This window comes from Zerene cesonia, chromosome 11 (assembly GCF_012273895.1).
Source record: "Zerene cesonia ecotype Mississippi chromosome 11, Zerene_cesonia_1.1, whole genome shotgun sequence".
Classification (NCBI taxonomy): Eukaryota; Metazoa; Arthropoda; class Insecta; order Lepidoptera; family Pieridae; genus Zerene; species Zerene cesonia.
Window position 1 is genome coordinate 7,049,174 of NC_052112.1, and position 13,077 is coordinate 7,062,250.

The 13,077-nt window shown below is 34.1% G+C and overlaps 2 protein-coding genes and 1 long non-coding RNA gene across 3 annotated transcripts; 2 read left to right on the top strand and 1 right to left on the bottom strand.

The window, feature by feature from the left end:
• The first annotated feature begins 225 nt into the window (after positions 1–225).
• On the top strand, positions 226–1,771 carry LOC119830205 (transcription termination factor 5, mitochondrial-like). The gene is made up of 3 exons (XM_038353118.1): positions 226–338; positions 881–1,111; positions 1,462–1,771. Exons 1-3 carry the CDS (start codon positions 253–255, stop codon positions 1,718–1,720), a joined length of 576 nt encoding a protein of 191 aa, XP_038209046.1. The 5' UTR covers positions 226–252; the 3' UTR covers positions 1,721–1,771.
• Positions 1,772–2,368: 597 nt separating this feature from the next.
• LOC119830441 (retinal homeobox protein Rx-like) lies at positions 2,369–6,421 on the bottom strand. The gene is made up of 3 exons (XM_038353469.1): positions 5,831–6,421; positions 3,720–3,843; positions 2,369–3,612 (listed from the first exon to the last, which is right to left on the bottom strand). The coding sequence occupies exons 1-3, from the start codon at positions 6,184–6,186 to the stop codon at positions 2,959–2,961; spliced, it is 1,134 nt and encodes a 377-aa protein (XP_038209397.1). The 5' UTR covers positions 6,187–6,421; the 3' UTR covers positions 2,369–2,958.
• Positions 6,422–6,618: 197 nt separating this feature from the next.
• On the top strand, positions 6,619–12,842 carry LOC119830442. Its single transcript, XR_005287848.1, has 2 exons — positions 6,619–7,569; positions 12,564–12,842. It is a non-coding gene; the product is annotated as an uncharacterized LOC119830442 (long non-coding RNA).
• The last annotated feature ends 235 nt before the right edge of the window (positions 12,843–13,077 follow it).

Sequence of the window (13,077 nt, forward strand, 5' to 3'; positions counted from 1 at the left end):
CCGGCAAACGCTGTTCTGCCTTACTCTGATCATTTAGAGGTATGAAAAATAGATGTTAGCCGATTCTCAAACATACCGATAGGCACACAAAGTTTCATAAGAATCGGTCAAGCCGTTTCGGAGGAGTATGGCAACTATATAGAAAGCCTGTGTCCTAGCCATGGGAACATATATGGGATGATGATGAAAAATGATGATGATGTATATTTCTCTTAACAGGTACTTACATTAGTTGTCCACCAAAAGAAAGCGATGAATAGATTATCAAAACTTCAAACAGCTAAAAAACAGTGTTTCAGTTTGAATCATCTTGTTGCGGCGCAAAAAATATTTAATACGTGAGTATATTTTTACATTAAATGAATTCCTTTTTTAATGCTTATTTTGCGCTACAGCGACGATGTAGCGCCTTATAATTTTTATAATAAATATTTAATTAAAGTCCATTTATGAAATTAATCACTGTAATAACTTTGTATGTTATTTTTAATATATAAAGTTGTTCAAATTCGTTTATTTAATTGTGTATTAATAGGTATTTACTTTATAGGGTATAGGACAATTAACGGTCCAAGACAGAGATTTTTGCTAGGTGACAGAGTAACCTATTCTAGCTATAAACAAAAAATAGAATACTGCATCTAAATATTTGTATGGACAACATTTTGCTGTAGCTTTTTTTACAGTAGACATACATTTCTAGTCTGCGTGTTACACTTTTTCACTGAAATTATAAAGCTGAAGTAAAAAATGGAAATATAGAAAAAATCTAAAATGGAAATAAGAATAAATCAATTAAGGAGTTAAATGCTATTTGTATCCCCTTCTTTGTAAATGTTTATTAGGATATAGGTAATAAAGGAAAACAAAATCATTACAGATATATAAATAGTTTCGGCAGCAAAGTCTGTAGTCGAGATATCGCAATACTTATAGCGACATCATTGCAAGGAAGTAAGATATGCAAAAAAACAATTCTCAATAATCTCAGACGACATAAGTACTGGTTGCATACGTCCCTGCACATCATCCACGAAAATATTTGTTTGTTGAAGCCGAATTTTCCGGATCAAGTCATATTGGATAACTGCCATTTACTTTTGTACCCAGTGTAAGTTTTTAGAAAGTTCACAAAATTTCAATCTAATCTATAAATATTATATAAATTCCCATGGTATGTATGGCGTACTGTAAATTAGTCTATATCACTCTCTAGCCTCCCAAATATCTCTAGACACAAAATTCATGCCTCAAAAATTCACTCGGTTTCTACTTAAAAGAAAAAAAACGAGCAAACGAACACACTTGCAATTATTTTATTTTTAAAATGTTGGCTTGTTACATTTTTGTTTTCAAGTTATTTTTATTTAGTTTATATTTATTTGTTTTAGCTGGCTAGCTAGGTATTGTTATTATGACTTAGATGATAAAACATAAGAATGACTTTTTTTAATATTTTAGGTTAGACATAGAAAAACACATAAATTACCTTCAAAAAATGCGAAATAGTGACTCGAAAACAAGGGAAAAATTCAGAACTGAAATGGATACATATCATAACAATTTGAATTACTCCAAACTGACTGACAGCCAGATTTTAAGTCTGACATTGTACGAAATTGAGAAAAAATATCATTATAGTGGCGATGGAATATGGAATAAACAAGATGGCGCGAGAGAAGAAAAACAAATGAAAAAATCTCAACAAATATTAGCATAACTGCGTTTTGTATGGAGTTGTTAATAATGAAGCCTAAATAAAATACCAAATCAAGCATATGTTTTTATTTATAAAATCTCTTATTGCTTTACAAACTTAAAATAAGTATGACACCATATTTCTGCATCAATAAAGTACAAAACTATACATTTATTTAGCTAATATATACCCTGACAATATAGAGTATTACGTGTATATAGCATACAACTTTATTGTATTCAAACACTTTCAAGAGATGACTTATATAAGTTATATGAGAAATACTACAAATTTAATCTATGTTTTGGCACAGAATTCACTATTCTTAAATATATTTACAAAGCTTAAAAAATATATATTTAAACGTTAATTTCACTAATATAAATTTAACTTATCAGCTATCAATACATTTATGAGATATAGTATTTTGAAAAATGTTACGATATGCCGAAAACAACAAAATATAAATAAGTAGCGAATAAATATTCAACCTCAGGCTCAATTTAGAAAATTGAAACAAAATACACTACGAGTTGAAAACATGGTTGTTTTCTTTAAAAGGGAGAAACAAACTGTACAATATAGTAGAATCCTAATAATAAAATATTTGGTTGCAATAATAACGTAGTACGTGTAATATTTATTATTACATTTTATACTGATAGGTCGAAAAAAAATAATGTTTTTGACAGATTACACTGATTCTAAAAATATGTTATATAATATTATGTACTACACCTTATGTCTCTACACTTAAAAATTCTAATAAGGCACAAGGAATGCACGAAATTGAAATTAAAATTCTAACCTCTTTCTTAATATTTAGCAATATTTATTTGTAATATTATCTGTACGTTAAGGTTTAAATTAAATAAACTAATTACCTAATGAACAGTTCATTCATTCGGTCTTATTAATCAACTTAACACATTTAAATTATTATTGCAATAAGCTTTAATTTGTTTTATATTTATAAAGTATTTAAACCGACTACGAATATTACTGTAGTCAATGAGATAATAGCGAATCTATTTTTTAAATGAATAAAGGTAGGTACCTACTGCATTTCTTCCTTTTTTACGCACTTTACAGAAAAAGTTGGTAATTGCAATCACAATCTTGCAATAAGCAAAATATGATATTTTGTTATATAAAATTCTGTTCCATGATTTCAGTTATAAAGAGTTGTCCCAGACATAAAGAGAATACTCTTTTTCGAAATTAGTTGAAACTTTCAGACAATTTCGAAAAAGAGTATTTCAATTCAAAAAAGGGGGCAGCGATGTAGTATATGCTTGGCCGGGGCTAGGTTCCATTTTAACGACTACAGGCTGCGCCAAGTCAGCGTGGCGATCCATGTCATAGTGTTTGTCGTGTTGAACAATCCCACATTTATCATAGTCTTCTGGAGGGGCACCGTACCGAGGCTCTTCTTGCATTGCACACGCGGAATACTTGTCTTCATGGTCGTGACTTCGATATTCTAACTTCTCCTCGTGCCCATGAGCTTCCATTTGAGGGGAATGAGCTGCTATCATTGGATAATCACGGACGCCCAGGGGAGGTGGACTTCCTTCCCCGTATTCGTAGGAATGTCTCGGTGCAAACATTTGACCGTCGTGGCCGTTGAGAACAGTGGTATAAGAATACGCTGCCGGTTGAGTATTAAATGCTGGATACCCACTACTACCAGAGGATAATAAATGATGAGAGGATAATTCGTAAGAATGCTGATACGACCATGAGTCCGCTGGAGCTGGCAAGCCATTCTGGGGGAAAGCAGGGAGATTCCCTCCAATTCCCGAAAAGCCACCACTCAATGTTGTAGAGCTAGGGGAACTAGAGCCAATATATCCAGTTTTGCGGGGCGGCTCCCGTTTCCGCCACTTCGCTCTTCTATTTTGGAACCATACCTGGTAAAAAAGACATAATTAATCGTTAAATTGTATTAAACTTTCGAAACAGATTTCAACGTTAATAATAAATACCAAGACATTGTTAAATTATAAGAATATCATACCTGCACTCGTGATTCCGATAGATTTAATTTAAGAGCCAACTCTTCTCTAGCAAAAACATCGGGGTATGGCGCGCGTTCAAATGCCCTTTCGAGCTCTTCAAGTTGATACGCCGTAAAAGTAGTTCTGTAAGCAAATTAAATATTGTTATTGCATGTAGGAATTTGTGAATAAATTGGTCTTATCATCCCGGGGTGCATCTATCTACCATCTGACGCGTGCAATATGGCTGCGGGCACACGCGCAGAAATTGATTGAGCGTGAAACTAAATTCACCCCTGTTGCGCGTGGGCACCTCTAATTGCCTGTCAATTGACGACACTTGAAATAGTATAACGGTATGCTATTCAATTTAATAAATTTTGTATTAAACAAGTTATACATTTTAATTTTGTACACAAATGGTTGCAATAAGGGTTAATGTTTTCTAATAAATCCAACCTCTAAATTTTTATTTAAAATATCAAGATAAGTCAATTGGCTCCCTATTGACATACGGGTAATTATCCCCTCGACTTTTGATTGAATAGTGTCAGCGCCTGCATCTACGCCTTTGTTAAACCTAAGACTGGGGAGCAACGATTATTATCTTTGATCATTATTTCCCCTTCATTGACTATATTACAATAAGTACCTACAGACTTTGCAAAGTTTATACGAACTGTGGCGAAAGTAACTTACTTATAATTATATGTATATATATATATATATATATATATATATATATATATATATATATATATATATATATATTTATACCCACTTCTTATGTTTTTTCCTAGCTACTTTTGTTTGTAATGTCGAAACAAGAGATCTCAAACAACAACTTATTGGACCGTTTACTCACTTTTGAAATGTTGAGAAAAATATTTTCATTATATGAAATCAGAAAGGAATTTTTCAATTATCACTTGTTTAATTTTATTTGCCCTTTATGTGTATTCGAATGTTAATAACATTCAAAAGATAAGATATTAACACAGACTTTAAAAAATGAATCGCTTCATATGACCCTGAGCGCGAACCATTTCGCGAATGGAAGAATTAAAATTAATTTTCACAGAATGTATCTTGCTACGAACCACAGAATGAATTTTATGAATTGCAGCCATATGTGGTTTTTAACAGATCATCGCGTTAGTTATGGGCCACTTGAAACGCAGTAGCCCTTTTAATAAATTCATTGTCTCTACGGAGGGTGCATTCGAAATACCGTCACATCATCCCTCTTTAAACTTGTTGATATATGAAATTAGTAGGCAATAAAATTATAATATAATGAAGTAGGTACCTACTCTTATTTGGGTAGGTATTCGAATAGCTTCATGTTGTCAATGATTTGGTAATGTGAAGGATAGGTATTAAATTTTGTTTTTCGCTTGAACAATTAAAAATCGCTTTGCAACTTTTGTTCTGTATAGCACTTTTTTCATCTTCGGTCTATTTGTTTAAATTTATAATTTATTATGACATTTTACATTTGATTATCAATGAACAACGAAGAGTACGAGTCTACGAGACAAAATACAAGGCTAATAAATTAACAATTTTTGATAATTTAAAACTTATATATATCGTGAAAAGACCCTTTGTTCACGTGTTGAAGTAAAAATGATGTGTATCTACCAATAACAAGACATTTTAAATTTTGGATTATGAATTTAATGCAACAAGTTCTCTTGAGACTTATGAACACTTTTTTCATGTTCGGTCTATTTGTGTAAATTTATAATTTATTATGACATTTTATATTTGATTATCTATGAACTTCGAAGAGTACGAGCCTACGAGTCAAAATACAAGGCTAATTAATGAACAATTTTTGATAATTTAAAACGTTATATTTACCAATAATAAGACATTTTGAATTATAAATTTAATGTAACAAGTTCTCTTTAGACATATGACATTTATCTATGAAAATTTCCTTTCAATCATTAGCATACGTACTATTAGTTTTAAAATATATATAAATATTCGTCAACACTAACCTATCTAAACTAATGTAAACTTTGAAAATATTTCACTTAAAATATCAATTATTTAAATTTCAGTAAACATTATCTAAGTTATACTTTTTCGATGAAAAACAATAAAACAAAATGTCACTAACCTGGTCTTTTTCTTCTTAATGCCATTATTTTCACTCTTTTTCTTATCACTTTTCTTCGTGGTCGGCGGAGGAGGCGGCGGCGGGTGCGCCGCGTGTTGCGTTGGCGCTTCTACTTGCTGCAGGAGTAGCGGCTCGTCTTTTCTCTTCTGGTCACCACTAGACGTGAACACTGGTAACTCCTCCCGGTACTGCAGTTCTCCTCCAGCTCCGACCACCACTTGCACTTGTCTGTCCTTGCCAAATTCGCTGAACATGTGATCCTCGAACGTAGGTTGGTCCATGGAGCCCGGCGCTGGCTCGAAGGAGCACTCGTAGCGCGGGCCGGTGCTGCCGGCTGGGTCCCCGCACACGTACATGTAGCCGTCGGTGGCGGGCGCCTGCGAGCCCGCTACCTCCGCGCCAACCTTCCTCGGCTCCGTCGCGGCGGCCTCGATGCCGCAAGCACCTACGGCGAGCTGCGTGAGCTCGACCTAAACTCAATTTATCACCAATGATATTAAACAATTTAAGTTCATTTAGCCGAACCCTCGGAACCGAGCCCGCGCCGTTCGTTTCGTCGTGTCCGTCCCGGTTAAATGGCTTTAATCAACTTTAACGAACTAACCGAATTTGCTCTACGGTTGGTCAATTTATATTACCATAATACGACGCTTAGAGGAAAACTCGCACCAATGAGTGCACTGACCGAGACCACCGCGTGTTATGTTGGAAACGCTATTCTATTTCGTATTGGGATAACTGAAAGGGGACATTAGATCGTATGGAGTAGGCGCTTACGTCTGTAATGTAGTGGAGAGGGGGAGCCAATAAGGATTGCGCTCAGCCACTCCCCTAAGTCTGTACAGCGGTGTACCCTCGATGTATCGTGTCTCGAACTGCGGGCTATCTCCGCGGCCGCCGTTGCCTTTCATGTTATGAACTACGAGCACCATGCGGGATTCCCACAAACACATGAGATTTTGTTCCTATCATATTTTAGGGAGTGAACACCCACATCATTATTTCAAAAGTCCACTAAGCATTATACTAAATCCGTATCGATAATACTGGTATGCCTGTTACATGATTTATAGCCGTGAGAAAAGTTTTGTTTGAAAAAAAAAATAAAATTCATACTTAAATTGAGATTTCGTCTGGAGAAAATGTGCAAGACGAGTAAGCGTAGAAGCGTAGCGCGCGCTCCGGCTACAGCGTGCGCTCTTCGATTCCGCTGATTGCCGCCGACATTGCTTAATTATCAATTAACAGTTATTGCTGGGGATTATTAATAAAACATTCGCCCTGACTATTGGCACTTAGATTAACGTTGAGGGAGTAATGGCGCATTTCAACAATTTCGGTTGTTATTTAATTGAAGTCAATTTAGATGATCAGAGTCTATTTAGGTTGGTGCTGGCACTCGCCAACGGGATCTCTGCTTCATTGGGCTCATTGGAGACTTTCAGACAACACGAATTGCACTCGTTGATGCACTTGTGCATGTGCAATTTGTTTTTTGGTTAAAACGTGCCACGTGGAATGTCTACTACACAAATACTTACTGTGCAAGCGCTATTGGAATTAGTGACTCAAGTCAAGTCAAAGTTTTGGTGATCAGTTCGAAATGACTTATCATTATCCGGTTCAGTGTCTAAGGTGTTTTGATATGTATTGTGTAGTGACGTGAGGTGACTATAAATGTGTAAGTTAGAACTGCTGAAGCAGAAAAAAGCCATAACAATATAACGACACAGGCAAACGTGAGTGACTTAGTTTATTTTCTTCTTTTTAAAGAATACCTACCTATTTAGTTTAAATATTTGTTAAGATCTCTTTGATTTGGGTTACATGTGGGGAATATTATTTTCTTATACATTTAATTACTGCTTAATACCACGAAATCTTCGATTTGGTGCAATCGTCCATTAAGCATCTCTCTCAATAAAGAAATGAAAATTAATGCCTTTTCATATTTTAGAGCAAGCCCGTAAACCGTTTTTACATTGGTCGATCCTATAATCATAATCATAGATAATACAACATACGGATAGTATAGAGGCGCGTATTTCGCGTACCTAACTGTAGTAGTTGAAACATTCGATGAACGTATTATAATTATATGTTACCGTTAAATTGTAATCTTTAACATACCAACTGCTTATAATTTAACACATTATTTCTCTTTATAATATAATGATTTATCAATGTGAAACCGCTAAATAGTGGAACGGGCATTTGAAAAAGAAGGTAGGTACCTTCTCTTCTGAATTGCAAGAAACACGATAGTTACTCTTATTAAAGCAGATAAAAATCAATGTGTATTGATTAGTAAACAAAAAAAAATAATTTTGCGACAAAGTATACGCTTCTACAATAGAATCGTTTAGTAGTGCTAAATTCAAAAACTATATTGAGAATGTATATAACAAATGTATATTAGTTCAGAGGGACTACTGTAGCATTAATGAATATATGGAAAATGACAATCCATGGAATGTTGTCGCTTAAGAACCACAGGACAGTTCTTTGTCATCATTGTTATATACATATATATTATGTAGAATTAAAATGTAAAATATATGTTATTTTAAAAGAGCAACTACCAAAAGAGTTTCTTGCCGGCTCTTCTCTGTAACTGTATTCCGAACCGTTAGTAAATGTTCAAATTGTGTAAAGTGACGATCCAAAAGTGCTTCTATAAGAATAAATAAATAAATTTTATAAATAAATTCTAATTGAATAAATAAATTTTTGAGTTAGGGTTTGAGTTTAATTAAACTATCCATGAACAAGTGCAAATTATAAGGTTAAGAAACGGCTAACTTTAGTACATTTACATACACTATTGTCATTTGTAAATATGCTATACTACTGCACATTTATATATTGATTGATTAATTTATGACTTCCTTGTTATAATTAAAATGCAGTCTCCGGCACGTAACTTGGTTGTTAGTGCGCACAAATAGTTCTGTGTTTTACTTCTTCTTAATATATTTTTTTTGTTCACCCTTCCCCGTCTATTCATTCTTTGCAGTCGTATTACTTATTCCTTACCCTATAAAGCCATTTTAAGTTCCTCTCTTAGTAGGTACACGATGCGCTAGCTTTCCCCGGCTACGCCAAAACTTTGCCGCAAAGTAAGACGCCGGGGACTGAACAAATAGTCCTCACTCATACTAAAAATGTTAAGGGATATGTTGTTTCACTAATCGAATTATAGTGCATTTGCATCGTAGTTTATTTGGTTAGGGGAGTTTAGGTTTTAAAAAAGAGGTATAAACTTTTCTTAAACTACCTAATTTAACTAGCTAACTAACATAAATAGATATAAGAGTAAATAATCACCAAAGATTGAAAGAGACTTTTTAACGTATAATCCTCCTGTCTTCCTACTTATCCTTACTACTAATATTACAAATGCGAAAGTTTGTAAGGATGTGTGTGCGCTTGTTGCACTTTCACGCAAAAAATACTGCACCGATTGCAATGAAATTTGGTACGTAGATAGCTGAATAACTGGAATAACATATAGGCAACCTTATATACCGATATTCCTACGAGATACGGACTTACGCGGCTGAAACCGCTTGGCGCAGCTAGTCTTAGCAATATTATAAATGCGAAAGTGTGTAAGGATGTGTATGTGTGTTTGTTACTCTTTCACGCAAAAACTACTTAACCGATTGCAATGATATTTGGTACGTAGACAGCTGGACAACTGAAATAACATATAGGCAATGTTAATCTGCAATTTATTTTATTTAATTAGGCTGAAATAATTTTTATCCAATCGATATTCCTACGGAATAAAGACTTACGCGGGTGAAACCGAGGAGCTCCACGGGTATAGCCGCAACTGGTCCTCTTGGTCGTATCGTGATATAGGCCTACCTTGTTAAATGTTCGGAGTTGTATGTCGTGATATTAGTTTGTTGTTATTTTGTATGGTACATTAAAGTAATTATTAGTAGAAGTAAGAATGGTCAAATAGTACACAATGAAAAACAATCCACTAAACATACCTATTATCAAAAGACTCCAAAATAAGGTGGAGGAGGTTCACAATTAATTTTTTTTTGTGTTTGTTACCTTAGAAATGTTGACTTGGTTTCACCCGATTTTAACGATTCTTTATTTATTTGATAGCTGGTGCCTTCCGTGTGGTCCCACTTAAATCCTAATTTAGTTCAGAAAATTTGAAGACTGTTTAGTCGTTAAAAAATTGTACTACTTGCTATTTAGTCATATGAAATACAGTAAATAATAGATTTCATTCCTTTCCCTAATGAAAGAAAACATAGTTAATATCCAGTTTCATCAATCTGCATCGTTGATGTACATTAACAGTTTTTGTACTTATATATAGTAAACAGGATCAACTGCAGATTCTACCATGTAAGCTTGTTCTATTGTGTTTTGTGTCTGCAAGTACATGACAATAGCTGTGCTCGTCTGAGTCATGTGACCGAGCGCGTAGGCGCTTCACATAAAATCTCTCTGTGGCCGGCAACGACGCTGAATCTGCCGCCCGCTCAATTGGATCCAATTGCTTTAATTGATTTCAATTGAAATGACCTCGTGCACCGGCTCCCACTTCTAGCTTGACACTTTTACATCTATCTTTTTTGGAGCTGACATAAAAGCTATGATATACGTCATTGCAACTAATGATACCAATATAGCGTGTCTGTTGTGTAACTTCTGTTTTGCTTTAATTACAGAACTATGTTTTCTTGGTACTTCAAGATTTGTTATATACCATTGTGTAATTTCAATGATTATCATATACATTAGTCATGACAAATTCTATTCTCATATAGCTACGTCCTATATATTTATGTAAAGTTTTAGAGGTCTTTATTGATAAGATCCTCTTTCGTATGGTTAAAAATAGTAACTAATATTAACCAAAATACAATCCATCACGTCAAATAAATTCGCATTAATAAATTTCTATAAACGGGATATATAAATTTTGACGCGATGACGAAAAGTCTTTAAAAAGCAGCGACATACTTTTTGGCACGTGTCCTGTCCGGTGCACAATTGAAGTTAATTAGGAAATAGCGGCGCGCGATGAACGTTAGGTATGATCATCTTGGAATATGTGGGCAGATGTGTAAACTCATTTATAGTGTACATTGTTTTGTTTAGTCACTTCATTATATGTTTGGAATAGCATGGTTATAGTCTTTTACAATGTTAACTTAATTCATTTTGTCATTTTTATATAAATAAAATTAAGAGTGGGTACGACAATGATTAATGCATTTTTAACCAAAATCTGTTTAATCAATTATTTTAGTTTTTTACCTTTTTAAATAATTAATTTGTTTCCATTGTGCAAAAAGAGAGAAGTACAAGTAGTATATCTAATGTAAAAATAAATGGGATTTCTTGTGTGACTTCTTATTTTTTCCACTTCGCCAAAATCGCATAAAATCATTGCTACTACTGCCATGTTCGTCGACCTCCTCAATGGCATTTAAATGGCGACTAGAACCAACACCGACAACACTATGATGGCTCACACTGTCATCTTCTGCATATTCTGGTGAAGGAATTGTAGTTATATCTTCGTCGAATCTCAAATGTTTAGACAACACTGGTTTAGGTTTTATTGGTTGAACTGCAGGAATCGTAGTCTTCTGTATTTGCTGCTTCTTTGTGCCTGAGGTACTCGGCTCATATAATGTACTGTGCAATTCTTTTTCTTCCTCTGTGACGAGTATTTTATGAGACACACCTTCTTTTTTATTCACAAATAGATTAGATTGAGATTCATTAGATGTCTTAGGTGATATTTTTAAATTTCTTATGAGTTTTAAAAGATTCAGCTCACTGCTATTATCGCTGAAGCCTTGTTCTAAGTCTGATGAAATAGAAGCTTTATCGTTTCGTGGTCGCCTTTGGTAATTCTCATTTCTGTTTCTAGTGTCTCGTATTTCTAAACTACTTCCAGTTTGAACCTTCGCGTCCTTAATTACGGGTGTAATATCACGCAACTCATATTCAGTGAAGGAATATGTTGTTCTTGGAAGCGATGTCATGTTTAACATCTCATGCGCAGCTGGCTCATCAATACACTCTTTAGCAATTGTTTTCTTCTTTGAAAATATGCACGACAAAAGAAAAGATTTTAATCTGTCATAACGCGATCTTTTTGTATTAATTATCATAAATTCCTCATCATCGTCGAAAATATTGGCTTGATAGAATAATTTGGAGTAATCGTCAGTGTTATCATTAGGTGATCGCATAATTGAGTCTAAATACAATCTGAAAAAGACACATACTTATGATTTATCAATACTTATATTTAACAAGGTAAAGATATAAGTATTAAATAGCGGTATTCTGTGTATATAGAAGTCTATCTTCTAGAAATTAAAAACTTTTTAACGGATTTTAAACGCGATTTATTCATCATATTATTAACCCGACATTTCGAACACTTTACAGCGAGCGTGGTCACGGGGAGACAGTCTCCTCAGTTTTTAATTTCTAAAATATGTATAATACTCCCGTAAACTCAAACACAAGACTATCTTCTATTTAAAGCAGTCTCGATTCTTACATACTTAAGGTACTAAAATTAAAATTTGAGTATAATTATCTTCAAAAAGATAAAGCGCGTTTGAGCAATTTTTATATCTTTGTATACTAATTCTCAAGTGCCAAATCATCACTGTTAAATCTGTACCTATAGTAACTGTATGTCACTTTTATAAAACATTTTACGTGTTTTCAGATGTATCGCTATAAACGAAGAATGCTTCGGAGACTCTGGGTACGCATCGTTTGAGCCAATAGTGTATCGTATACAACATGGTTAGAATAACTGCCAGAAAGGTGCAGGCAGCCAAACATACATTGTGCTGGAGACCTAATGACCAGCCACAGCGGAGACGATCCTCGTCATATATATCTGAAGGAAAAAACCAGCAGATTAAGGAAATATCCATTTGTATTGGAGAGAAATTGTAATTTTAACAATGATTTGTTTGAATAAAGATAAATTATAATTTTATTCACTGTTTTGCCTAAAAATAAACTTAATTTGTTAAATGTAATTCTGAGAGAATAGATACATTTTAATAAGGCTTCATCCATCTCGCTCTTACAGTATTAAACAAGACATTTTAAACTTTATACTAGCGGCCCGCCCTCACCCGTCCCGTGCTCATTTGGTGGAGCCAAGTTTTACGCATAGCAAAACTTTTGGCGTTTCATTGTTATTTATATAGATAGATAAATACCATATG